This window comes from Telopea speciosissima, chromosome 10 (assembly GCF_018873765.1).
Source record: "Telopea speciosissima isolate NSW1024214 ecotype Mountain lineage chromosome 10, Tspe_v1, whole genome shotgun sequence".
Classification (NCBI taxonomy): Eukaryota; Viridiplantae; Streptophyta; class Magnoliopsida; order Proteales; family Proteaceae; genus Telopea; species Telopea speciosissima.
In genome coordinates this window covers 2979900-3007010 of record NC_057925.1, presented here as the reverse complement: position 1 = coordinate 3007010, position 27111 = coordinate 2979900, and the positions used below count along the sequence as shown (strand labels likewise).

Below are 27111 nucleotides of genomic sequence, written 5' to 3'. Positions count from 1 at the left end.
TTTTTATATAAGCAAACATTATTATACTTCAGAAGAAGCTTCTGCAATTCACATCAAACCACAAAATTGATCCCAGTTAACGGGTCAAACAAAATTCACTTTTTAAGATATTATTGAGTGGGTCCATAAGTGATGACTAGTTTCATATCTGGGTGAGGGATCAATAAGTTCAAATACCAAATCTATTCCAATATTTCTAATTGTGGCGTGGATTGAATGGTAACTCACAAAGGGTGATTCTTGTTATTGGATTTTTCCGATTCCTAGGTCTTTAAGATCCTATCAACACTGCCATTACTACCACTGGGATTTTAAATGATTTCAGCAAGCATCTTCAACTCTGCCATGGCAAACCAAACAAACTCTGATTACTTGAAGATGCCAAAGATACTAAATTCCTCCCATGATAGCCTGGAAACTGGTTGTGAAGCAAGGATAGTCCAAATAAGGCATATGCAACAAAAGTAATAAATAAAGAATGATCATAAGGTGGCACTGTCTCAACGCATTGAACAAGTGAACTGCCAAACCTAAATCCTGGGACTTGCATAAAACATAAGAACCTATACATTTGCAAGCTACAGTTGTGAGTTGTTTAACAGCAGTAAGGGTGAGATGGGTTTCTAGTCACCTAAGGTCACCAAGTAACACAGACACAAAAAAAAAATACAGAATTGCAGTGAAGTATAAGTGACCAGAATTAAAAAGTAATAAACAGTAATATGGACTTTAGATTTAAACCAAAACTCAATGGATTACTCTATTCGGATATAGGAAGAAAATAACAGAAACTGAACTTAATGATCTCAAATTTCACAAGAATCCTACTTGAATTTGGATTTTTCCAGAACAGGAAACTGATGGTAGTACTTGGATCAATACCGGAACAGCAAACAAACACTTACAGATTAAGTAACAACAGATTAGAGACCAGATTTAAGAATAGAACAATATGCTACCCTTAGGATCCGAAACAGGGATTAAAACGGTAACCAGATAGCAGTAATAACAGGTTTAAAAATTCAGAAATCCTAACAGAATAGGACTCTTATGATCTGATGTGAAGATTAAATTTTGAACCCATGAATAAACTGAGAATAGCAACCAATTATAAGATCTGAAGTTAGAATTGAACTCAGCAGTATTATTAAGCAAGAAACAGAGATTTCCAGGTTTATAGCATGCGTAGGAACTAGAAGAAAAACCTCAGAAAGTACTGACCTGATCAATAATGGATAAAATAGAAGAATGGAGAATGATAGTTGGATATGAACCAAGCATCTCGCCTCGAACTAGACTGAAATCCCATAAGCCTTGACCTTAGCATCTCACCAAGGGTTGCTAATGGAGACCAATCACAAGTGATAATCAGTCCACAAGAGTATCGCAAACTTCAGGTCCAGCATTAGTAAATACTTCAATCTCAAATTTGCAGGAAATTTCAGAACACTAAAATAGCAAAAACAAGAAATTGAAGAAGGGAAGGAGAAGATAGGATAGTCTCTCTCAGACTCAGGTCTCTCACCCATGGCCTCTCACCATATTGTGGTCTCTCATAGAGCAAAGCACATAAACCTATGTTTTTTTTCCTCAATCTCATTAATCAAATTTGTATACAAGACTGCAGCCCCTTATAAACTTATATAAAAGACTCAAACACTAAAAAGGAAAAGCCTAACCCAATCCTAAACTATAAGGTAATATAAACTGACTAGGAAACTAAAATAATGAAAGAAACTGACTCAAAACATGACTCTAACTAAAACTAATGAAGTAAATCCCAGTTTCCTACTTTCTACACATATTTTAGGCCCATTACAAAGAAAACCCATGGGATCAAAGGCTCAACACCTACATAACCCAACCCAAGGCTTATTTCCAATAAAGTAAGCCCTTTAGGTGACATACCTGCATCAGTTGCACCACATCCCACAACACCATTTTGAAACTCACAGAACATATAGAGGCAAAACAAACTTATTCAACTAGTAAAAACCGTTGGGGCTTGTGAAGCTGAAATATAAAATAAGTAGGAAATTCTATCCAAAGTAGGAATAGGTGTCCAACATGACTAAACCTCTATCTTATCTAATTAGTTAGTACAGTGTCCCACATGACTAAAACTCTATCCAGACTAAGAGGAAGAATTCTATTAAACCTTTACAAGTAAGAGATAAACAATAATAACAAAATAAAACAATACAAACTAAACTATGAAAGTAAATCCTGTAATCCAGCCATCTACCCATATTCGAGGCTCATTAAAATGGCCTATCATAAAGAAACCCTATTGGACTAAAGGCCCAACACATATATAACCCAACCCAAGGCTTATTTCCACTAAAATAAGCCTAATTCTGTTATCTGCATCAAAGGGGACGGATCATCACAATAGAAACTGGGACTTTCACATAATACTATGGTACCCATGACTGATGGTAAGAGTCATAACTACTCTTCAATAATGGGTTCTGAATTTCCATGACAGTCCGTCCATACATTGACATTGTAAGCCATTTTTGGGAACTGCAACAATCCAAAATAAAGCACACGTCACTAACATTACCTTGGAATTAGCTTACAAGGACTAAGGTGATACACAATATATTTCCAATTAGTTCTAAAAATTATAAACAATGAAATATGCAACTTAACCAACTCAAGCACAGATCAATTATAAGAACTGAAAAAATCCTAAATCCCAGGAGTAACAAAAATATGAAGTCCCAAGCACTGCACAAAAGGTGAAAGGGATGAGAATATCTCGTACCATTATCCTAATAGAATTTGGATGACTTAGGGGCCACAAATTGAAGGATTTACCACCCCCCCCCCCCCGGTGGGGAGCCATGGTTGGGACTGTTGTTGAACAGCAGCAAGGTGACACTCCCCCACAGCGGGCGAAATCCTTCAACGTGTGGCCCCTAAGTCATCCAAATTCTATTAGGATAATGGTAAGATATATTCTCATCTCTTCCACCTTTGTACATTTTCTGCTAATCTGTTAAACAGTCCTGTATCTCATAATTTGTCATGTATCCTTCATTGGGTTTATATATTTGAGAAAAAATGCTTGAGGTCATCTCAGTAACTCAAAGCATCATTCTCAACTTCTATGTAATTCTTGTCTCAGATTACGCAGACAAACTAAAAGTAGTTTCATGAATGAATATTAATTTGTCTGCTGTTCACATGAGATACCACTATTGTGACAGCAAAAAAAAAGAGAGATCTCTAATTCCTACCTCATTTACTACTAGTCCAAGTTCGTTGAGAAACTGAGAGCATGGCATTCAAGATTCTTCATATTTAGCTGCACAAGTACACACCAGAAAATAAGCATGAAAAGGAAAAACAAATAAAATCAAACCAATCTATGGAACGAAATCAGCATGCAGTTTTATGAAAGGAAAAACTATTCAAAGCCAAAGAGTCCTACAAGAGGCTGTACCAAATTGCATTATTTTATTATACAATTAGGAAGCTTCATGGAGTGGACTTTGGAGAAGATCCGGTGTGGAAGGAGATACTAAAGTGGCCAGATCTAGTGCAGAAGCTGAATATAAAGCCATGGCTCATTTTGCAGCTGAGTTAATGTTAAAATATCTTATCCTGGAATTTGGATTTTCAGTCAATCAACTCATTGATATGTTCTGTGACAGTCAAACCGTTATTTATATTAGTAATAATCCAGTTTGAGGGGAGTGTTAAGAGTTAGAAGTTATGAACCATAAGGATATTTCTGTAGTATTATTATTCTATTTAAGGGCTTATGTGTAAATACACACAAGCAAGGCTTGTCATTACCTAATATATTTTGTTACAAATAAAGGTGACTGCAACCGGTGGGATACACTTCTTTTCTCCCATTCGATGTGCCGTATTTTCTCCCATCTTCTTATCTTTCTTCTTCTTCCTCTTCCTCTCTTGCGCAACCTTGGACACTGGTTACTTTGTGAATGGATTCTGTTACAACCATAATGGCAGGTTCATACCAGATGTGAGGATGAGCCTATAAACATTGATTCACAATTGCCCAAGCACTCCACAATTCTAGTTGCACTTGAAGCCCCTAATTTTTTTTGAGCAAATTACATGCACCCCCCTGAAGTTTGAAACAATAACAAAACACCCCCTCTAGTTTCACTTTTACAAATAACCCCCTAATGGTTCACGGTGTTAGTAAACTATTAGTTTTGAAGGTAAAAAGACCATTTTACCCTTTTAGTTCAGTGCTCTATTTTAAATTCCCATTTTACCCTTATTTACCTTCTTCTCCTCCAACCAAGAAATCCCTAAATTGATTTAGGGTTCAGGCCATGGCCAGGTTGGAAGTTGGGGACTGGAGCAATGGAGAAGATGAAAGATGTGAAGAAGGGGAGAAGGAGTTGGGGTATCTTCTGGCAGGGATCTTGGAAGGGTAGAGAGCTCTGCCAAGGGAGAGATTGGAGTCTGGAGAGGGTGGACCTTCGTTACGGTGGCATTGAGCAAAATGTTGAGAAAGGCACTACAGATCCCTCCTCGCCTCTCTAATGGCTTTGGTTCCTTCTTTACTTCTTCTGCCCACTCCACCAGGGCATTTTCTGCGCCATCCAAATTCTCTAACTCGTCTCCTCCTACCCAACACTCCGAGGATCCCAACCAACCCACTAAAACTAAAACTCTTCAGTCCACAACAAAAATCTCCATTGATCGGTCGGGCTTATGCAATCCTCCTGGTATGATTCTTTTCCACTTCCATTATTCTCCTTCCTCCTTGAGAATCACATTTCATCATCAATCTCGAAATAACATTCCTAGTCCTCTAATATCGACTTGCAGAGCATTCCCATGAACCCACTCCAGATTCCAAGCTGGTTAAGCATTTAAAGGGCATCATCAAGGTCTTACTTCTTTCTCTCTCGCGTTGAAAGGGGACAACAGTTTTAACATTGAATATCAAAAGGAAAATACATCACTGGTACCTATTTTAGAGTAGTGTTTCAGGCAAATTGTTTCTTTGATTAATCCTCATCTGTTCAGCAGATCTTATTGAGTTTTTGGGGTTTTGTTTACCCCCTATAAAGTAACACTCGATCCCAGTTTGAAGCCAATATGGGCTTCGCTTTTCTGGGAATTGCAGACTGGTTCATATCCCAGCGGTACTCTGTTTTCTGGTGATATATCAGAACAGTTGGTTCTGAAATTAATTGGGATTCATTTGGTAGATTCCCTTGAATTTGCGGGCGTATTCTGTTAGAAGTAGTAGTAATGCAAAAATATAGGGTTTGGCCATCTCAGCTTTTAGGAAGAAATCGAGTGGAAGAAGAATAAGAACATAACAAAACGAAGGAGGAGTTGGAGAAGAAGAAGAAGATGGTAGCAGAAGGGTAATATGGTCATTTTTTAAATGGTGCATGGCAAAAAATAGAAGGTTAATATAGCCATCTTCAAAAGTTTAACTACAGCTAACGGTTTAAACTTAACGGTAAAGGCTTATTTGTAAGCCTCCCAATCATACAGGGGGGGTGTTATTGTTTCAAACTACAGAGGGGTGCATATAATTTGCTCTTTTTTTTTTTTTTGTTTCAAAGGTAGTCAGGAGACAAGAACAACCCCAATAGCATTTAGGGAAACCCACCAAATCAATAAGAATTTATGTATGGACCACTAGTTGTCTCCAAATTCCACTCTACACTATCAAAGGCTTTGGAATTACGCCAGTAGACAATAAAATAAGTGATATGCGCGCAGAATCTTGGAATGTATCTACTTTTATCATTGAAAAGCTAGCTGTTGGTGTCTTTCCAAATAGACATGTAATGGGACCATCGACCACACCTTTGTCCCTTACCAAATCAAAGGCCAAGAGATAAAGATCACTTTCAATTTCAAAGCTTCAACGAACACAAATAAAATAAATCCACGAAAAATTGCCACACCAAAATAGCACATCACATCTCAAGAATAGACGAACAACTGACTCCTCCATCAAACATGTATAACACCAATTAACTACCCAAATTTCTCTCCCTTTAAACTTATCCAATGTCAAAACTCTTTCTTGATGAAATCCAACCAAAATCCTCCCCCCTTGGAGAAGCCTTATGTTGTAATATGGGTTCAAGGGTATTTCTGTCCTAGGGGTATTATCGTCCTTGTACGTATTCTAGAATGTTCTCCCATCTATTATAAATAAAGAGGGGCTGTGATCAATTAGACAGAAGTCATTATTCACATTCTCTACATGGTATCAAAGCTGGGATCCACTTCGGTCTCTCTCTCTCTCTCTCTCTCTTCTCAATTTTCGTGCCGACAGAAACCTCCGGCCTCTCTCTCTCTCTCTTTCTCGTGGCTTCTCTCTTAGCGCCACCAGCCACCGCCAGCGCCTCCCGCTTCTCTCTCCCTCATGGCTTTTTCCACCAGCACCTCCCGCTGCCATTGCCTCCAGCTGCTGCCAGCTCCTTTCTTTTCCCCTTGATGGTGAGTTGACTCCCACCAAGGGCCTCCATCTTGTGTGACATGTTTTAAATCCCTAATTCCTTGGGATTTTTTGATGATCTTTTTTGGGATCATTTTTTTGAGGATTGATCTTGTGATTTGGTCTTTCTTCATCAGCACTTATGGCAGATTAAGATATCTCCACTGCCTCTACTGGACCTGAAGGAGCAACTCAACGTGATTTCCTTCTATTCCCTGCCAGCCCTATCAAATTATATGGGAGCAATTATCTTATGTGGTCGAGATCCTGTTTTTTGGCCATTGGTTCCCGTGGTCTTTCTGGTTACATCATCGGAACCGCTATTATGCCTGCTGTTGCTGGTCCTGCCCAAGATAAATGGATGACATCAAACTTTCTTGTGATGTCCTATCTCATCAACTCTATGGATCCTGCTATTGCTAGTGCTATCTCCTTCTCGACACTGCTGCCAAGATTTAGAAGACAGCCAAGACACTTATTCTCAGATTGGTAATACGGCCCCAGTGTTGTGAGCTCCATCAGAAGATACATGCCACAAAGCAGCAAGAATTATCCCTCTCAATATTATTCTAAACTGCGAGGCATGTGGCAACAGCTCGATTTTTATGGGCCTTTTACTTTTGTTTATGATGTTGATGCTACTGCCTTCAAGAAGTGGGAAGGTCTTCGAGTATTTGATTTTCTTGCTGGCCTCAATATCAAATACGATCAGATTCGCACAACTGTCTTGAATCGTGATCCCTTCCCTACTCTTGAACAAGCCTATTCGCCGCACTGTTGTGGTTCACCCTGTTACCCAAGAGCAATCAGCCCTCCTCACCAGCCCACAACAGCCATCTCATGGGGTTCCTTCTCGCCCTACAGGTGATCGGTCTACTGTAGATCGCCCACCAGCAAAGTGTGATTATTGTGGCAAGGAGCGACACACTCGAGAAAAATATTGGAAGCTTCATGGGTGTCCCAATGATACCCGGGGACATGGTCGAGGACGAGGCTAGGGACGTTCTACCACAACAAGGGCTAATCAGACTTCATCTGAGGACAGCACCTCTGATCAACCTCTTTCCCAGGAGGAATTTAACCAGCATCTTCGTCACTTGATGGCTCGGCTTGACACCACTTATGCACAAGCGCTTTTTGCTGCTTCGGCTACCTCTTTGCCAAGACTTCCCACTACCTCCACATCTTCACCTTCACCCACACCACGTATTTTTCATGGGAATTGTACCTCAGCCATGTCCAATTCTTGGATCATTGACTCCGGTGCAACTGATCACATGGCAGGTTCTCCTACCTAATTTTTTAAATATTTTCCATTGTCTGGTAACAGTAAAGTTTGGGTCGCAGATGGCTCCCTTTCCTCTGTTTCTGGGAAGGACACCATCAAGTACAATCCTTCCTTGAGCCTTCCTTCTGTTTTGCATTTTCCAAAATTTACTACTAATTTATTATCTATTAGTAGCCTCACTCGTGATTTGAACTGCAAAGTAACTTTTTTCCCTACCCATTGCCTTTTTCAGGACTTGGAAACCGGTCGTACGATTGGCAGTGGTAAAGTGGTTGGTGGGCTGTACATGCTGGACGGTTTTCCTTCTTCCACATCAGTTTTGGTTTCTCAGGTTTCCCTCCCTGACTCTTCGGCATCAGCCTTGGCTGAACTACATAGGTGGCATCGACGACTTGGCCACCCTCTACAAGTTTTATCTGCTTCATTTCCCAGTTTAGTTAAGAGTTGTGACCCCAACAATTTCTCTTGTGATGCTTGCATTTTTGCCAAGCAAACTCGAGCTGTTTATCCCATTTCAAATAATAGAAGTCTTATTCCATTTAGTTTCATACATTCTGATGTGTAGGGCTCTTCCCATTGTGTTTCCACCTTTGGTTACCTGTGGTTTGTTACCTTTATTGATTGTTTCAGCCGCACTACATGGGTTTGTCTTATGCACCAAAAAACTGATGTATTTTCCTGCTTCCAATTGTTTCATCAAATGGTTCAGACTCAGTTTAATGCTCATGTATAAATTTTCCAGACTGATAATGGGAAAGAATATATGGAGAGCTCATTTCAAATTTACCTGTCTTCCCATGGGATAATACACCAAATTTCATGTGTGGATACTCCTGCCCAGAATGGTGTAGCTGAATGGAAGAACCGATATCTCTTGGAAGTGGCTAGATCTCTTTTGTTCACCATGGCTGTTCGCCTGTTCCTCCACGTTTTTGGGGTAATGTTGTGTTCTCTGCTACCTATCACATCAATTGGCTGCCCTCCCGGGACCTCGATGCTCGCTGCCCTCTTGATGTTCTCTTGGGATCTTCTTCTTTTGTGGTCCCTCCTAAGGTCTTTGGTTACATAGTTTTTGCTCGCAATCATCATGTCCATGGGAGGTTTGATCCTAAGGGACTCTGCTGCATTTTTTTAGGCTACTCTACTACCCAGAAGGGACATAAGTGCTATCACCCGCCTACAAAAAAATGTTTGTCACCATGGATGTCATTTTTCGGGAATTTGAAGCTTATTTTCCTACGCATAGTCCTCTTCAGGGGGAGCCTGTTAGTGAAGTGGACTTGTTTGCTCCATTGGATGAGTATGTTCCTACAGTGGAAGACCCATCCATAGAACTTGAGGATGGTATAACAGGGCAAGAACAGGAGCAGCCTTTGATCCAGGGGGAACAGGAGCAACCTTTAATTCAAGGGCAGCCTGGGGAGTTTGACACCTTAAAGACCTTTTCTCGAGGAACTTGGCATGAAAAACCCACCACCACTGTTCCACCTCAATCGATATTGCTTGTTCCGAGTTATTCTCTTGGTAAGTCTGCTTCTGATCCTAGTGATTTACCTATTGCACTTCGTAAGCCTAAGAGAATCTATACTGAGCATCCTATTTCCAATGTTGTTTCATATAATTCTCTTTCCCCTTCTTTCTATGTCTTTGTTTCCTCTTTGGCCTCTATTTCTAATCCTAACACCTGGCAAGAGGCTTTAGCTAATTCGAAGAGGAAAGACGCAATGCATGAAGAAATGAGTGCCTTGGGAAAAATAATACTTGTGAATTGGTACCTCTTTCTCTTGGAAAGAAATCTGTAGGCTGCAAATGGGTATTTGCTGTCAAATAAAAAGCTAATGGATTGGTTGAGAGATACAAGGCTAGGCTGGTTGCAAGAGGATTTACCCAAACTTATGGGATCGATTATCAGGAAACATTTGCCCCATTTGCAAAGAAGAATACTATTAGGGAAATTATTTCCTGTGTTGTCAACCTAGGATGGGCACTTCAACAGCTTAATGTGAAAAATGATTTCCTCCATGGGGAGTTAGAAGTAGAAGTATATATGGAGATTCCTCCTGGTTTTTCTACCCCAGAGACTGATGAAAAGGTATGTCATCTGAAGAAAGCTTTATAAGGCCTAAAGCGGTCCCCTAGAATATGGTTTGGTCGTTTTTCATAGAGCCATGGTGTCAATTGAGTAATGCTGATCATACCTTATTTATCAAGAAATCAGGACAGGATATTACAGTGTTGATAGTCTATGTGGATGACATACTATGATAGTAATCACTGGGAGTGCTGTTGAGGAAATAAGCAAACTAAAGGCTTATTTGGGAACAGAGTTTGAAGTTAAAGACCTGGGGAAGCTTAGATACTTTCTTGGGATCGAGGTTGCTCATTCAACCCAAGGCATCTCTCATTATCAAAGGAAGTATACTCTTGATTTGTTGACTGACACTGGAATGTTGGGGTGTAAGCCAGCTGATACGCCATTGGAACCAAATACTCACCTAAAGAGTAAGGATGGAGAGCCAGTATTACATCCAGCTTTATACCAATGATTGTGATTTTTGGCTACACGGTTCATCCTTCGCGATTACACTCGGGGTTAGTCCCTTTTTCCACTTATCCAAGGAATCTAGTCTCTTTCTTGGCATAAGGGAAGCTATCGAGATTGGTTGGGCGTTTAATATACTTATCCCACACTCAGCTAGATATAGCCTTGCAGTGAGTGTAGTCAGTCAATATATGCATGATCCTTATTCTACTCATCTGAAGGCCGCATATAGGATCTTGAGATATCTTAAGTCTACTCTTGGAAAGGGTATTCTCTTCTCTCCTCATAATCATCTTCGGGTTGAAGCCTTTACTGATGCTGACTGGGCAAGGTGCCCAGATGACAGAAGATCCACATCAGGTTATTGCACCTTTGTCGGTGGTAACTTATTACTTGGAGAAGCAAGAAGCAAGCAGTTGTTGCTCGATCCAATGCTGAAGTAGAATTTCGAGCTATAGCCCATGGAATATGTGAACTTCTTTAGCTCTAAGGACTTCTCCAAGACTTACATGTTGTTCCTATGTGTCTCTATTACGACAGTAACTCAGCAATAAGTATTGCACACAATCCAGTTCAACATGATCGCACATTCGCACTAAACATGTTGAAATCGATCGTCACTTCATCAAGGAGAAGCTCGAGTAAGGACTCAATTGTGTTTCTTTTATTCAATCTAGTGAGTAGTTAGCTGATATTCTCACTAAGGGTATTAGTAGTAAGAGTGTTTGTTTTATAGTTGGCAAGTTGGGCATGTTTGATATTTATGCACCAACTTGAGGGGGAGTGTTGTAATATGGGTTCAAGGGTATTTTATCCTAGGGGTATTCGTCCTTGTACCTATTCTAGAATGTTCTCCCATCTATTATAAATAAAGAGGGGCTGTGATCAATTAGACACAAGCCATTATTCACATTCTCTACATCTTATTTCCCTAAATCATCAATTTTTTTTTCTCTTTTCGCGTCAAGCCCCTTACTGTATAGAAATACTTCACCTCCTACAAGAAATTCTTCACTTCATCTTTCCAAGGTCTTACATCCTCCCTTTCCAGAAACATAAAGAACGATAAAGTACTTGTAAATTTGTAATAGCACCAGCAAGAAAGAAAATGAATGAATCAATGGGCATAATGTCTGTATTGCAGACCGCATTCGCAAGCAAATAATGGATTCCGACTTTTAGTTCTATAAAGATTTTCTTTTAATAGATAGGTTCCTAACAATGATTTGAGAAGATTGAATACCCCCAAATATCTTACCACAATAGCAAACCCAGTCTCACAGAATTTAGGAATTGCAATGAGTCTTATCATCTGTCCTTCTGCTCCTGCATTAGAGAATGCTATTGAATTATCATGAAAAGAAGCTATAAAGATATGCTATAAATTAAAAGTATGTACCTCTAAACAAACGAGTCTCATATTTACTCTGATTACCAACAAAGTATACATGGGGACAGTTCTCAATGAAGAAAGGATCCCTATCAGTGAAGGGATAGCATCCTGCAAAAGTCATCAGTAAAAATTTAGCCTCAACAAGAAGGCTCAGATTGCAACTTCTTGAACTTGTATATAGTTGGGAGAAGAAAGTATACCTCTAACTATTTCTTCAATCACATTTTTTATTTAGCAATTTAGCATGTCAGGAATTTTTTCTACTAAGCAACCTAGTTACTAATATGCATATGCAGATGGCCTCACAAGTGCATGCATATACTGAAAAAGCAGGGATCTCATTGATCTTTACCAAGTGTGTTAGGTGCTGTTGGTGCTAGATGCCTCCACCTTAATGTCCTCTCCATAAAATCAAGATTACTTTTTGCTTCTGAGTACTTACCAAGGTCATCTATGTTCTGACCTGATGTTCCAAGAAATCTGAAACCAAAACATCACAGCACCATTGGACCAATATATTCCTATAAAACTAAAATTCACCATGTTCATAGCCTACCTGAAATTGTCAGCCTCAAAAGAATGAGGGTTTGTACATGATATGAAAGTGTTATAAGCTGATGCCCCAGGGAAAAGGCATCTATGCAAAGGCTGAAAGTGAGCAGAACAGATTATAAGTGAATGTTGCAAAATGGTTAGAGCATAATTGTAATTCATGATTGTAAACAAGGTGGTAGGAACACCTGCTGAGGTAAGGAGAAATTGGCTGGGTCGTTGGGCCCTGGCATGATATCCACAGGTACTGCTGCAGCAAGCTGCAGACAAGAGAATCAACATAATTAAAAACAGCAGTCAAAAAACTCAAACAATGGGACAAAAAGAGCATAGTTAGCTCCAGGATTTATTATAGCAAAAAAAGAACCTGAGTTAACAAGATATCAAGCTCTTTGACTGGCTCAGACAGCCTGGACTGATCCTTTGAGGCCAGTGTCTGCAATGTCAAAAGGTTTTGATTAAGTGAAGTGGATGCATCATCAAGAGCACTGTAAACAACACCTTAGCAAAATCATTGATCTCGTACTGGGAATTTTTTCAGCAACGAAACTTTAGAAAAGTTTATACTTTCTACTTTTCTTTTACGTAAAGTCGATCAGGGAAATACTTTAAATTGCCAAGAGCACTGGTAACAACACCATCATATATCTCATACTGGGAGTTATTCAACAATGAAACTTATAAAACATTTAACTTTTCACTTTCTTGTTATTTAAAGTTTTTAATGAAAAGATTACATCATCACATATCTTATTATCAAATCCAAGTGTTTCACTAATTGAGTTAGAAACATATGAAGTCCATGAGAATATGATGACATTTCACAACAAACTAAAAGAAAATAAGCTATAGCAAGTTATCAATCTAAGAAATGAAATACAGCTTCTGTTGTCGAAATTTTTTGTTAAAGTATCATATGGATTACAAAATTAAAATAAATATCTCTGACAAAGCACCTCAGAAGTAACCAAAGAAAGTAACAATTAATTGCTAGGAGAGGGTTCCCTACACTGCCCGAGTGCAGTTTCGAGCGAATGAGGGAACCCCCTTTGGAATCTGACAGTAGGGGAGGGGCATTTATATCACCCTTCACATAAACAGTGATATGTGAGGTGGCGTGCAATTTCATTTTTGAGCTGATGTTGTGCAAATCATTTTCCCTTAATTGTTAGAAGGTAGACCAGCCCCAAAAAAAAATATTTCTTTTGCTCTCTAATAAAATTTTCCTTTGCCTATCAAAAGAGGAGACAAAACCTCTAAAAACTGAAACAAATATATGTAATTTTCAAGACTACATCCACAGGTTACCTGTCCATTAAGAAGTCCATGTGGAATTTCAACAGAATTCCCAGCAATAACTACACGAACAATTAGAGATGCAATGCTTTGCTCCTGTTAAATTAATAGTTTAATAAGTAAACTGAGTCAGACAGTCAGTGAATAGAATAAGAATTTAAGAAGAAAATGGAAAATGGTAGAGTAGTACAAACCTTTTCATCTCCTAAATGTCCAGTAATATGATCAACAAGAAGCTGTATTTGAAGAGGGTTAGATGTGATGCTCCCAACACTCAGGCCCGATACAAAAACGACATACTTGTCTTCTCCTGAGAGCAGTAAAACTGAACAGCCTCAGCATACACTCAGGTGTATGGTGCAACAAGTCCAAAAAATTACCAACCACAATAGGTGGGGTTTATCTGATCTGGTACATAAAAGCATTCCATGTTTCCCTACCCTTTTTCCTCTTTTTCTTTATTCAAGTTAAAAATTTCTGTCAAATTTGAGATTTTTTTTTTTTCTTTTCATTCTCACCTTTAGTCCTATAATGTCTATATTCTATATTCAGCAGTCGTTGACTCCATCTGCCATCCCTCCATGGTTCTGATACCAAATAATGGAGACCAGTCATAAGTGATAACCAGTCCACAAGAGGATCACAAGCTTCAGGTCCAGCAACAGTAAATACTTCGATCGGTTTTCAGATTTGCAGGAAATTTCAGAACAATAAAATAAAAAACAAGAACTTGAAGTAGGGAAGAAGAAGATAGGGTAGAATTTCTCAGACTCGGGTCTCTCATCCACGGCCTCTCACCATATTTTGGTCTCTCACCAATGGCATCTCACCATACTCACTCAAAGACCAAAGCACAAAGCTATATTTTTTTTCTCAATCTCATTAATCAAATTTGTGTACAAGGCTGTAGCCCCTTACAAACTTATATTGAAGACTCGAAAACAGACTCAAAAACAAACTCAAACACTAAAAAGGAAAGGCCTAACCCAATCCTTAACTAATAAAGTAACATAAACTGACTAGGAAACTAAATAATGAAAGAAACTAACTCAAAACATAACTCTAACTAAACTATTGAAGTAAATCCTGTTTTCCTACTTCCTACCTATATTTTAGGCCCATTAAAGTGGTCCATTACAAAGAAAACCCATGGGATTAAAGACCCAACACCTTCATAACCCAACCTCAAAGCTTATTTCTAATAAAATAAGCCCTATTAGGTGACTTAGCTACATCACTGAAGCCCCAACTTGATTGGATCTCTCATAAGGGAATCTGCTATCCAGAGGTTGAAGACAACTTCCCACAATATAACTAAAGCCTATTACCCATATTTACATCTAAAAAAAGAGCATCCCAGTGGGCGGTGCACGATGCTCCCTCTATTACAAGGTCTAGGAGGAGCAAATGAACTCATTTTATTCATTCCCCATCCTTATTGTTATTTCCAGAAATACCCCCTATTCAATCATTTGATTCCAATCTTCACTTGTTGACCTTGAATTTCAAGTTAATTACAGAATGACCACAATCATTAATTTGAGATATTTAGTATCCATGTGGACCCATAGTGATACCAAAGCAGGGTTTTGTGACCTGGGATTGCATCATTTTTGACCTTCCAAAAATAGCCATAGAAAAAATAACAAACTGACAACTATCTGAAATTTCAAAATTTGATGCTTCATTGTCTCTTCTCTTCTTGACAAATTGAGTCCTTTTTCTAGGCCTGAATCTTTCATCGTAATCAACTAATACCATAGTAATGTTTCACACATCAAATTGGTTAGATTCAGGACAAATCTGATACACTCAGCCCTTTTCCTTAAATCATGATCTACTCCATGGGATCAAAGGCCAAACACCTACATAACCCAACTCCAAAGCTTATATCTAATAAAATAAGCCGTTTAGGTGACTTATCTACATCACTGAAGCCCCAACTCAATTGGATCTCTCATGAGGGAATCTGCTATCAAGAGGTTGAAGACAACCACCCATGTTATAACTAAAGCCTATTACCCATATTTACATCTTAAAAAAAAAAGAGCATCCCAGTGCACAAGGCACCCACTACTACAGGGTCTAGAAGGGGCAAATGTACTTATTTTATTCACTCCCCCTTCTTATTGTTATTTCCAGAAATACCCCCTATTCAATCATTTGATTCCAGTCTTCACTTGTTGGTCTTGAATTTCAAGTTAATTACAGAATGGCACAACCATTAATTTGAGATATTTAGTATCCATGTGGACCCATAGTGATACCAAAGCAGGGTTTTGTGACCTGGGATTGCATCAGTTTTGACCTTCCAAAAATAGCCATAGAAAAAATAACGAACTGACACAACTATCTGAATTTCAAAATAGGATGCTTCATTGCCTCTTCTCGTCTTGACCAATTGGGTCATCTTTCTAGGCCTGAATCTTCCATCATAATCAACTAATACCATAGTAATGTTTCTCAAATCAATTTGGTTAGATTCAGGACAAATCTGATACACTCAGCACCTTTTCCTTAAATCATAATCTACTCCATAAAATCTACTCAGATTTCCTATTTTCTATTTTAAATCAAGTCCAAATCCAGACCAGGTCCAAACCTGGATTCAGGCAAAAGTATATGTTTAATGTCCGATCGGTCTTTGAAGTGTGTTCTAGATATTTAATGCACACAGAGTGCTCTACAACCAATTACATTTGAGTTTGAACTAATGTTAAAACTTAAAAAAAAATAGTGTTATGTCACAACTCTTACTCTCTTAGTGAAGTTTGACGAGGCACTCAAGGCAACAACATAATTTACAAAGTAATGACAGCCATACACAGCCTATTTCTACATGCACATGAAGAACAACGTATATCCACAATAAATCAGCTGCTGCTCATATATATGGTTTTACTGAAGGTTATAAAAACTAAGACAGAACCAAGGGACATTGCTGAGATCGTACTTGAATTTAGTGGAAGCCCTATTTGGGTTGGTAGGCCAGCTTCAAGGATATCTTGAACCAAAAACTCACCAGCGGTGGTTTCCCTTCCATGCAGAGCCACCACAACTCCTGTGATAGGGAAATACATCATTAAAAACATGGAATTTGTTAAAAAGTATGTTGAAGATATGATTAGATCCTTTTAACATGTGTTCATTAAAAATATGTTTATTATTTACGGATGCAGGATGGATGGAACATTCCCACTCTGGTCATACAAGTAACATGCATGGAAGATAACAGCACATATTATATTGGAATGAAGCATTGATCAATTATAGACAATTATACAATCCTAACCATCTGAATACAGTATATATTTCCAATGGTAATTAGAAAGCTACAGCAAATTTTCAAATCAAAATAAGAAAAAGGCCTATAGATTTAAGAGTTCGATGCATCAGGTCAAGAATGAGATCCTCCAAAAGATTTAGGCATTGTCACAGGTAAGGCCTGGCACAAAGTAGAGTCAGCAAATAAATTTAACCAAAACCAAATTAGTTGTTAATGGCAATGAGTCACCTGAAGGCCAGAAACCAGTCTGGAAGGGATAATACCTAACTGCAAACCAATAAAAATGGATTCAATAGATCAGGTAACTACACTACCGGACCTGTTGACATCCCAGGGCAGAAAGCCTGAGTCCGGTTTCAACACAAGTAAAATTCGTTTCACACTTCAAAGTTCCTGTCAAACACTAGTCCACACTAGCCAAAGCAAATTCACAAGTTTACCTTATGTGTTGATCCCTCAAAGCATCTGATATCTAAATGGGAGTTAGTATGTTAGAGTAATAGCATGGACCCAACATAGTTCTACATGAAAAAAAAAATGATTTTTTCCAACTTCAGTTCATCTGCTGTAGAAGTTATAAAGAAACTTTCCCAAGTAAATGTAATGAATAAATAAAAATGTCAATACAGTATCTTTGCTAAGGAACTTGAAAAGAATTTTTGAACTATATGTCAGAAAAGTATGAGGACAAAATTTTAATGAGTATTGTCAGAATTGTATGAGGATTGTACTTATAAGAATAATAAATAAATAAACAAACAAAATATTGTAAAAGTATTTTGTATCCCTTACATGTATAGGCTATAATTAGGGTACATCCAAGCATTTGTTTTCCCATAAAATGTAAATGAAGTCACCTCTGTGTTCATCTCTAGGGAGCTCTAGGAATCCTTTTAGCACTAAGAACCAATCCAGCATACAAGAACACACTTATCTACATATCCTTGTGATCAATCTGCTCGTTCCTTTGAATCTCTCTATGTATCTTTCAAACCATAGCCCCCAATGCTCAATGTACCAGAAAAGGCACAGCTTTCGAAGAGATAGAGCAAAAACTTCCAGGACCAACCTAACCTTGTCTGGATCAGTCCTTAATAGACCAAGATAAGCCAATGCAGAAGCTGGTCCAAAGTAGAATTAGTCAGGACTAATTTGGTCCTTTGGTCCTTTGGTCCTTGGATAGAGCCATATACACCAAAAAAGATATGGGTCCATGTGATAAATATATCCTTCAAAACTCTCTAGGCAAGACCCAATCTACACCAAACAGTCCAAACACAGAGCCATGCATTATGTCCACCTTAGAACAAGCAAACTAGTGATTTCTGTTCTCCACTACTCTCGTGCACATGACAATATTGTTTTGCCCACATGATTTGTCCCCCTTTTGAAGTTAACAAGCGTAAGAATACCAATGAAAAATTAAACTGAAGCAGAGATCATCATCCCCTATATCCACCACATTGGGATGAAAACTCCTCTCAACATATATTAAACTTGCATATAAGTATAAGTTGCAGTTGGCCTATGTAACACTTATAACATATTAACATCTACATATGTAATTAATCTGGCATCATATATGCTAATTCTCTAGAAAATATTGTCAAAAATATTATTTATGAAACACATCAATTGCACTTCTGGAGCACAATACTAGGTCACACAACTGCAAAATTATTGTGGCTGGCTTATCTAATACATATTCTTTTGATAGATAACCTATGCAGTGTATTGTTTTAACTTCTAAGATATATGTATTTTAGTACATTTAGTTATTACATGGCTCACAAGGTATGCAAAAGGATTAGTAATGTAGTTCTTATGTTTAAGTAATTGTTGTAAACTAAATTTAATTTGACAAAGCCTCATCACAATCAATTGGGGTTGGCTACACGACTTGTCTGCCCATTCCACACGGTATAGATCCGTATCCTCTTAAATCATAAGGACTCAAGTATTTTCTATCTAACCCAAGTCATCTAGAATCTTGTCCTTTTAATGTGAGTTAGGATTACCATGTGATACCCCAGTTTAAATGTAGAACTAGATTCCAAATAATAGTAACCTAGCTTTCAAGAAGAGTAAATAATGCAGCCAAAAGCCAATGTGAGAAGCCAACTAGGATAAAGTGAACGAATATAATGCTGTTAGTGAAAAAAAAAGAAAGAGTCTCATAAGCACTAGGAGTTCTTAAACTAGGGTTAGAATTTTGAAGAAAAAGGACAGCAAATATATCAATAGGTTAAATTTCCCCATTAACATCCCTAGAGCAGTTTTTAAGCCCCAAAACAAACCCCTAAACCCTCTGGTTTAGTGAGGCAGGTATGGAAAGCAAATAAGAATGATGCAAGTACTCTTTTTTTTTTTTTCATTTTTTAATATGGAAAACTTTCAGTATACAGACCTGTCACAAACAAAGATGGTTCAACAAAAGTCCCACCAAGTTTAACTCTTCCACTCTCATCTTCCAAAACAAGGTAGTCATCAGGATGGATGAAATTATGTGGTTTAACAAGAGGAACCGCAGATCTCTGCAAGTGCAAAATTGGAATTGAAAATAGCGCCAAGTAATTCCTGATTTCATGTCAACTACAAATAAGAAGCAGAAAAAAGCTATTCACCATGAACTCAATACCTCCTTAGAGTACTCATCCAGAATAGTAGGCTTGAGCTTCATTTGTTTGTACAGAGTTCCAACAATAATGCATTCTTTGCCTTCTTCAAGTCCCAAAACCTTACATACTGCAACATTAATGAAAACCCATTATGTAAACCCTAACTGACAACTTGAAACTTAGTAAACAAGTTGCAATTTTTCTAAAACCTAGAACCCCTGGTACATGTACACTTGCGAAACAATTGGGGAAGGTTTGGAAAGATATCAAGACACAGATGCAAAAAACAGCAAATTTTCTCTTAATCAAGAATCTAAAGTTCAAACCGACCATTACCCTCTAATGTTTGCAGCTTCAACTTAAATTATTCATGAACACTATAGCACTTTGAAATAAAACAGAAAAAAGTAACTTCTGAACATAATGCAAGTAATAATAGCAATAGTTTCACGAAATTCCAACCGAGAAAAGTTTAGCAAGTACCCGGCAGATGAGGTTTCCATTTCTCAACGAGTGAATAGAGAAGAATTCTCATATGATGGAGGCGAGCGAAGTAAATTTGACTGTATTGCTGACCTTTGTATTGCTCTTTCTGAATCCCGAATCCCTCATCCTGCAAACGGACACACTCAGCTATTACAAAAAAAAATTCCAACTTTTCCTGAAATTTTCTTAGTTACATAATATACTAGAAATCTCTCCAAAACGATGTGAAGAAAATGAAAAGGAAAAGCTACATAGAGGTATAAGATTATAGTACCAGATTTTGATATAGAGACTGTTTCCTTTGAAGATTTTCCGCTGTGTCTATTTCCATGTCTCCCATGGCGGGAAAAAAAATAATGCAAATGGTTTCTCCCGGTGCGATAACTCTGAACTTGAAATTGACGGGGGAGATTGGCAGCTTTTACTTATTAGAACACTTAAAACAAACAAAGCACTTTATATATTTTGGGAAAATGATCCCTACACCAGCTGCGTAGGAATTCCTCATACACACTGTGATCGGTTTCCTATATTGATGTAATCGGTCAGTTTGGCTCGGTTTTGGTCTCGGGATAGTGTGACCAAACCAAACCATTAAGAAATTTCGATTTTTCGGTCTGATGCAGTTTCGATTTATTTTGATTTTTCAATATCAGATTAATATCAGTTTGTTTTTCGGATTTGAACCACAATGAAATCTTACATTCATAATTTGTAGTGAGGAAAAATTCAATAAAAACACTTTAAGTCACCTTCACCTAGTCAAAACAAATATATAACAAAAAATTTGGAAATTTGATTTGATATGTTCATGTTATAATTCGGGAAAAATAAAAAAAATAATAAATTGTAAGGGAAGAATAGAAGATAATTAATATTTAAAACAATGGATAAATAGAGTTTCTAGCAAAATCATTGTTACAAATCGTATAATTAATTATCATTAATTGTAAAAATAGATAATTAAAATTGAAATCAACGAACAGTCACTTAGAATATAACTAATAGTGAAGTTGCAAAATGAACTTTACTATCAAATCATTTATTTGACAATCCAACCAACTTTTTATAGTGAACAAGAAGATCAATGAAAGAAGCATTATTACAAATCAATTTCCTTATTCATAGCCTCATACTCATTGATTTGTAACAATTCCCCTTACAACCATAAATTTGCTCACTAATATTGAAATTAATGGATAATCAATTCACTTATTCATAATCTTATACTCAATGATTTTTTATCGATTCCATCTGATTCGGTTTTCGGTTTGGATATTGGTCGGTACGGTTCAGTCTGGTTTTTATCCGATCCTACCATATTCCAGTCCCAAACCAATCCAATAAGGATCGGTTTGATTCAATCTGGGTTTTTCTGACCAATTTCGATCGGTCTTAACGATTAGGGCTAGGTTTTGACACCCTTATGCAAGACCATATAGATACCGATATATATCGGTTGAATCAGTTTGAATATGACTAATTTGAGGAAGAAAAAAAAAATCATTTTTTTGTCACATCGGCCAATGTCGTATCAATATCATATCAGACTTTGATACTTAGAACAGTGCTCCACTCTTCTCCCTGATACTGCCCTCTGTTGATGAACCATGCGGCATCTCCTCTTTGTTCCCATTGGCTTGGCCATCCTTTTGCCAATATTTTTATGGGGAAGTGTTTCCTGTGGGGGAGCGTGACCACTGCGTGCATGCGGGAGCCAATGGGAGCACACACAGAAACATCAAATAGGGGCATCGTTTTCACATTTTATGGGGGGCGGGCAATCATTTCGCCTCCGTGTTTCTAGGTGCAAATTCCACACTCCTCCACAAAAACCATTTTCCCATACTTTATTTACAAGTAAGATAGAATTCCTATGCCCAGCCAATGTAGGGGCACACGGTCAAGGATACTGCATAGTTTGTCAATATGGGCCACATGCCAAGGAGGAGAAGAGTATTAGAGGAATTCCCATGCCGTCAATGTGATAATATTTTTCCTTTATGTTACATGTACTTAGCATTGAAAAATAAACTATTATAAATAAAGAGAGAACGTTCTCTGAGCAACCAAGCAGAATACACTACACCCTCTCACATAATTTTTTAAAATAATTGTTTCTCTCTCCTTGAAATAATTAATATAATAAAGAATGTGAGGAGGCACAACATATGCCTTAGGCTCAGAGAGTCTTTTTCCCATATTGTGCATAAAATTGAACAAACTATAAATGACATTCATTCAAAATCAATACCATATAAAAAGTAAAATACCTATTAATTTTATGGGAAAAAGAACTCTGTCCGAGAGTGTGGCCTACGCTAGCACTCCCTTGAGTCTGTATCTCTCCTCCCCAAATGAAAAGACACCTAAACCCCTTGTTTTGAGGAGGAGATAGATAGACACACATGGGAGTGTTGGCATAGGCCACATTCCCGGACAGAAAACTACTTCCCTCATTTTATATCCTCGCATAAGAAAGTAACTAAACGATCAAACGACATATTATAAATATTTTATTGATTATCATAATATATTATCTATTATTTGTAACATTAATTAATATAATATATTATCTATTATTTAAAAATTTATACAGTTTTTTTTTTTTTTTAAAAATAAAAGAAGTTACAACAATTTTTAAGATTGAAGTAGTGACAATTATCACAAGTTCATAACCCTACAAAACTTTCGATCAAGGATTTTAATCGTTTTGGTCCCTATTGTAGAATTCAGAACTGTTTAAACGGTTCAAATATCCCCAATAAGCCAATTAATAAATGGTTTCAATTTTTTGTTTCGGTTGATTTGTTGTCGGTTCAAGTATTTGGTTATTATTGGTTTAATATTGTGTTGAGTTAACGTTTAGCTACTGATTCGAGTTAGCAGTTCTAGATCCAATTGGCAATGGACCTATTTTTTAATCCAAAAGAAACATCTACATTCAAATTGTGACTTTTAAAATAAAAAACAGTTTATATAAATTTCTACAGTGTAAATCCATTGTAAAACATTGCGGAGCATATATATAATACTAGGAGTAACTGGTTTTTTAAATCAGCTACAATACCAGACCGGTTCTAATGTGTCTTCACAGGTTAAACGGTGTGGTTCGATTTTAATAATGATTTTTGGTGTGCAATTCACACCAGTATTTCCGGTGATTCAAAAGTTGTAAATAATGTACATGATTATTAATCACCATATTGCTATGAAAAGATTAGTAGTCAAATGAACTTAAATTAAAGTAACAAATTAAATCATGAAAGAATAAAGAAAATCAAAGTTCTAATGGAGCGAAAGCCACAATTTATTATTATATGATCGAGTTATTATGACTCTTTTTTACCCATCGCGATCTATTGGCAAATCATTTAGATCAATTTTGTAAAATTTAAGAATTTTTTCAATTTATCTCTGAGGTTAGAAATATTTTTTTCTTGTCTTTTGTGATTTTTTTTTTTAATTCGATTTCTAATTGTGTTTGTCCTATAAGCTAGATTCTTCGGTTTTTTTTTTTCTGCCAATTTTCATTTAAAAATGGCTTCTTGTTCTCATCTAGTACTTTTGATTGACCAACTTCAATATCCACTTCCATAGGTTCTTACTCATTGCTTGGCCAAAAATCATGACAACAAAAAATGAATGATCAACTATTTAAGAATCCAATACAAATTATTATTGTCAATTAAATAATGATTCTAAATTTTTCTCACAGCGCCAGTGATCTTGCCCTCCACCCACGTCTTTGATACTTGATTGGAATTTTTTTCCGAATTTCATTCAGATTTTGGAATTTAAGCCAAACTCTTCACATTGCAATCTGCATTTCTGCATCTAATCTACTACTTTTTAACATTGATTTACCTTCACACCAATACTTACTTTTTTAGATTTCATTTGGACCGAAAATTTTGGAACTCTTGTCATGCCATGCATGGATACTCGCCTTAGGTCTTTTTTACCACAGTTTCTTGATACTGTGCCTATTGACTTGGATCCCACCATCAACTTTCCCATCTTTTAGTTTCATGGTTTCAAAAAGGACAATAGTTGCTCCAAACTTGACATGTAATATTTACAATTATATATACTCATGCAAACCTAAGTCAAACTGATGCTTGGAGGATATTAAAAGAAAAGGATTCTAAGACGGATTCTAAAATGATTAAAGGCAAAGATTATATTTAGCCTTCCATAAATGGATGAACATATATTTTCTCTATAAAAGGAAAAAAATCTAGAAGAACATAAAACATAAAAGGTATGAAAAATAAAGGAAATGGATTTTTAACCATATGATCAAATGATCATAATCATATTTTGTTTAATGATTCTCAATATTAAAGCTTGAATTTTTAACTTACTATAATGATATTCTTCCTGATCGTATCTTTGTATATTTGACCCTCCCTAGACACTGCTAAACAAGGGAGCCTTGTGCACTGGGTACGGCCTTTTTTTACCGAGTCTTGTAACACTCATATGGACTTGGTTTTTCAGAGCTTCATTTTGCCACTTGGCCAATTCTAATTGGCTTAAAATTTGATAGGTGTGTATGAAACCTTTATCCACAAAATTTAGGCCTCATCTAATATGCCACGTGATAGATTTTTTGAGCAGAACATATCTACTTCACCTTTAAAAAGCCCCCAAGTATTGTTTGTAACATCATGCAACACTACAACGTTGAGAGACCAATACAGAACTTGGCTAACCTCATAGAAGTTGAACACGTAACTCACAAGTGCCTTAATACATTTCATACATATAAATTTCACAAGTGACTTCATTGTGCATTGTCTTTCCAACTTGTACATACACAACTGTAAGTGTTTTTTTTTTTTTTTAATGAGAAACAGGAAAAAGATGCATTACAAATTAAAAATATTTACATTGTTCCCAACTAAAACAAAGTTCAATTTGCCTCTCATAGCTTTACTAGCTAGATGCTTAGCAGCCAACACTAATTGAAAATCTTCCTTGATACAAAATAAAATATCATCCAAAAAGAGTTTATCTTGAGTAAATGAGGTACTAGATACCAACACCATGCTTTGAGCTTAGGAGTCGGGAGTACTGTGGTTAGCTCCTTGTCTGCACACCAGATTTCCTTGATCTTCCAACTCTTCGATGTAGCCTGATCAAGACCCAAAAGAATTTCCTGTACACCCTCTAGAGAAGACCTTCTAACAAATCCTATTGCTGCCAAAATGAGAAGACCTTCTAACAAAATGCAATAAACCCAACCAGAAGTGTTTACACAATTCTTAAGTTGTACATTTTTTAGGGTGCTTTCGAGAAAGAATGCCACCCGGTCGTGCGCTGTGGTGTGTACCTGTGCCAAGACACAGCCGGGTGCAAAATGATAGGCACAACCTTGCATTTCCTTGAGGGCGGGCCGGTCTAGTCATTTTGTGCCCAGCTGTGTCTGGGCGTAGGCACAAGTCACAATGCACGAACAGGTGGCGTTCCTTCTCCCCCAAAAAAAAAAACGAAGACAATGAACAAATCCAATAAAAGTTACAATTTAGAACTTGAATACGATAATGTCATAAGATGTGTCTGAGGTAAATTATCCTAAATGAACCCAATCCCATTGCCACATAAGTATCTTACAAGCATGACCAAGACTATAGTTCAAAAGCAGTTTTGTTGGAGGATCTTAATTAATCTTACATACTTTTAGACCTAAAGCTCATATAATCGGAAGGGTTGTAAAAAAATTGAGAAGCTCAGTTTTGAATTTTTGTTGCTGCTTGTAAGCTACAATTTGTATGGTCTAATGGATGCAATAAACCTTGGCAGAGATTCATACTCAAGGTTTCAAAGTATGATTATCAGTCACAACTTGAAAGCATGATGGTTGTTTCTTATAATTCAATTTGACAGATTCTAATGGCCACCAAAAAATTATGAACACTCTCAAACAGTCATGCGATGGGTTCAAAAGCAATCAATTCCAATTCGTAGTATTGCAAGAACCAAAAGACAAAATCTATCTACTAAAAATCATCTTCCTGTTTTCATTTTCTGTTTTCTTCCCTCATTTCTCAACTGGGAGAGTTGTGTTACTCACAGAATTCAGTAAATCATTTTGTCCAAATCATAACACTAAATTAAACCTCTAATATACTGTTAATACATTCAAGACTTATTCATATTTTAAATCTAAATATACTAATATATGTTAAAAAACCCTCCCCCAAACGAGATCACAAATACACATAAGTAAGAATTAGCTACTCACCTTAATTTGAGCAACATGGACAGCTAATCTGGCCATTCCAGCTACTAGATGGACTGAGGATCCTCTCTACATTAGCTTCATACAAATTTCATGGTCCAATACAATTTGGTAAATTCGTACTTTTACTCTGTTTGGTGATAATTTTTTGATTTCTTTTCTCAATAAGTTGAAGAATCGTTTCACTTCGTTCCACAGAAGCAAAACACAACCACATAAAGGCACATCGCACTTTTTTTTATTTTTTATTTTTTATATTTGTGCTTTATAGAAGGCCCTCAGGGAGAAGTTACAATAGAAAGAGCAAACCATGTAGTCTATACAACATAACCACCTCTAATTCTTATTGTTTGTTTATGAAACATCAACATAAGAAGCTAGTAGTAGGAAATTGGCATGAACTATTTATCTATCTAGACGGAAAAATGCTATATTTGCAGCGTGAGATTGGACCCTGACAGTTGCTGCGTCCGAGGAAGTCAGAGAAGGCAGATGCCTATTCTTCGAAGTAACCAGAGTAGGAGAGGAACTGTCAAGCTCAGAAGTGATCTCTTTGGTGAAACAATTGCTCAAATCAGATGACAGCTGAGCTGGCGAACCAATGGTAGCAGGGAGATTTGAACTTGTAGCAGCGTCTTGACGGTAGGGGCCGAGTAGAGAGGAGTTTGCCTGAGTTGCAGTCGAAAGCAGAGCAGCTGTACCATCGCAGATAGCCAGAGGCGCCTCAGACACAGGAAACGAGGGGGCCTCCCTTCACGGTGGAGAACCAGAACCAGGCTGTTCAGGGCAGAGATTGTGGCGGTGGCGAGAAGTTGCCCTTCCTTTGTTGGGAGGTCTGGAGATGCCAGACAGACGGGGAGGAGGGGGGTACCTAGCAGAGCCAGGGAGGCGACCAGATGGAGAGGCAATGACCGGTGGTGGAATCGAGGTTGTCGGAGACGGA

The 27111-nt window shown here is 37.4% G+C and overlaps 1 protein-coding gene across 2 annotated transcripts; it reads right to left on the bottom strand.

The window, feature by feature from the left end:
- Positions 1–310: 310 nt before the first annotated feature.
- On the bottom strand, positions 311–20330 carry LOC122641335 (DNA polymerase delta small subunit). Of its 2 annotated transcripts, none has more exons than XM_043834546.1 (15): positions 20196–20330; positions 19919–20048; positions 19456–19562; positions 19225–19351; positions 16485–16592; positions 13726–13841; positions 13544–13627; positions 12603–12671; positions 12424–12495; positions 12240–12331; positions 12036–12163; positions 11690–11791; positions 11549–11616; positions 3246–3313; positions 311–340 (listed from the first exon to the last, which is right to left on the bottom strand). In XM_043834546.1, the coding sequence occupies exons 1-14, from the start codon at positions 20259–20261 to the stop codon at positions 3257–3259; spliced, it is 1326 nt and encodes a 441-aa protein (XP_043690481.1). In that variant the 5' UTR covers positions 20262–20330; the 3' UTR covers positions 311–340; positions 3246–3256. The 2 variants fall into 2 exon arrangements, with proteins under 2 accessions (XP_043690481.1, XP_043690480.1); XM_043834545.1 differs by lacking the exon at positions 311–340 and adding an exon at positions 2225–2526.
- Positions 20331–27111: the final 6781 nt, after the last annotated feature.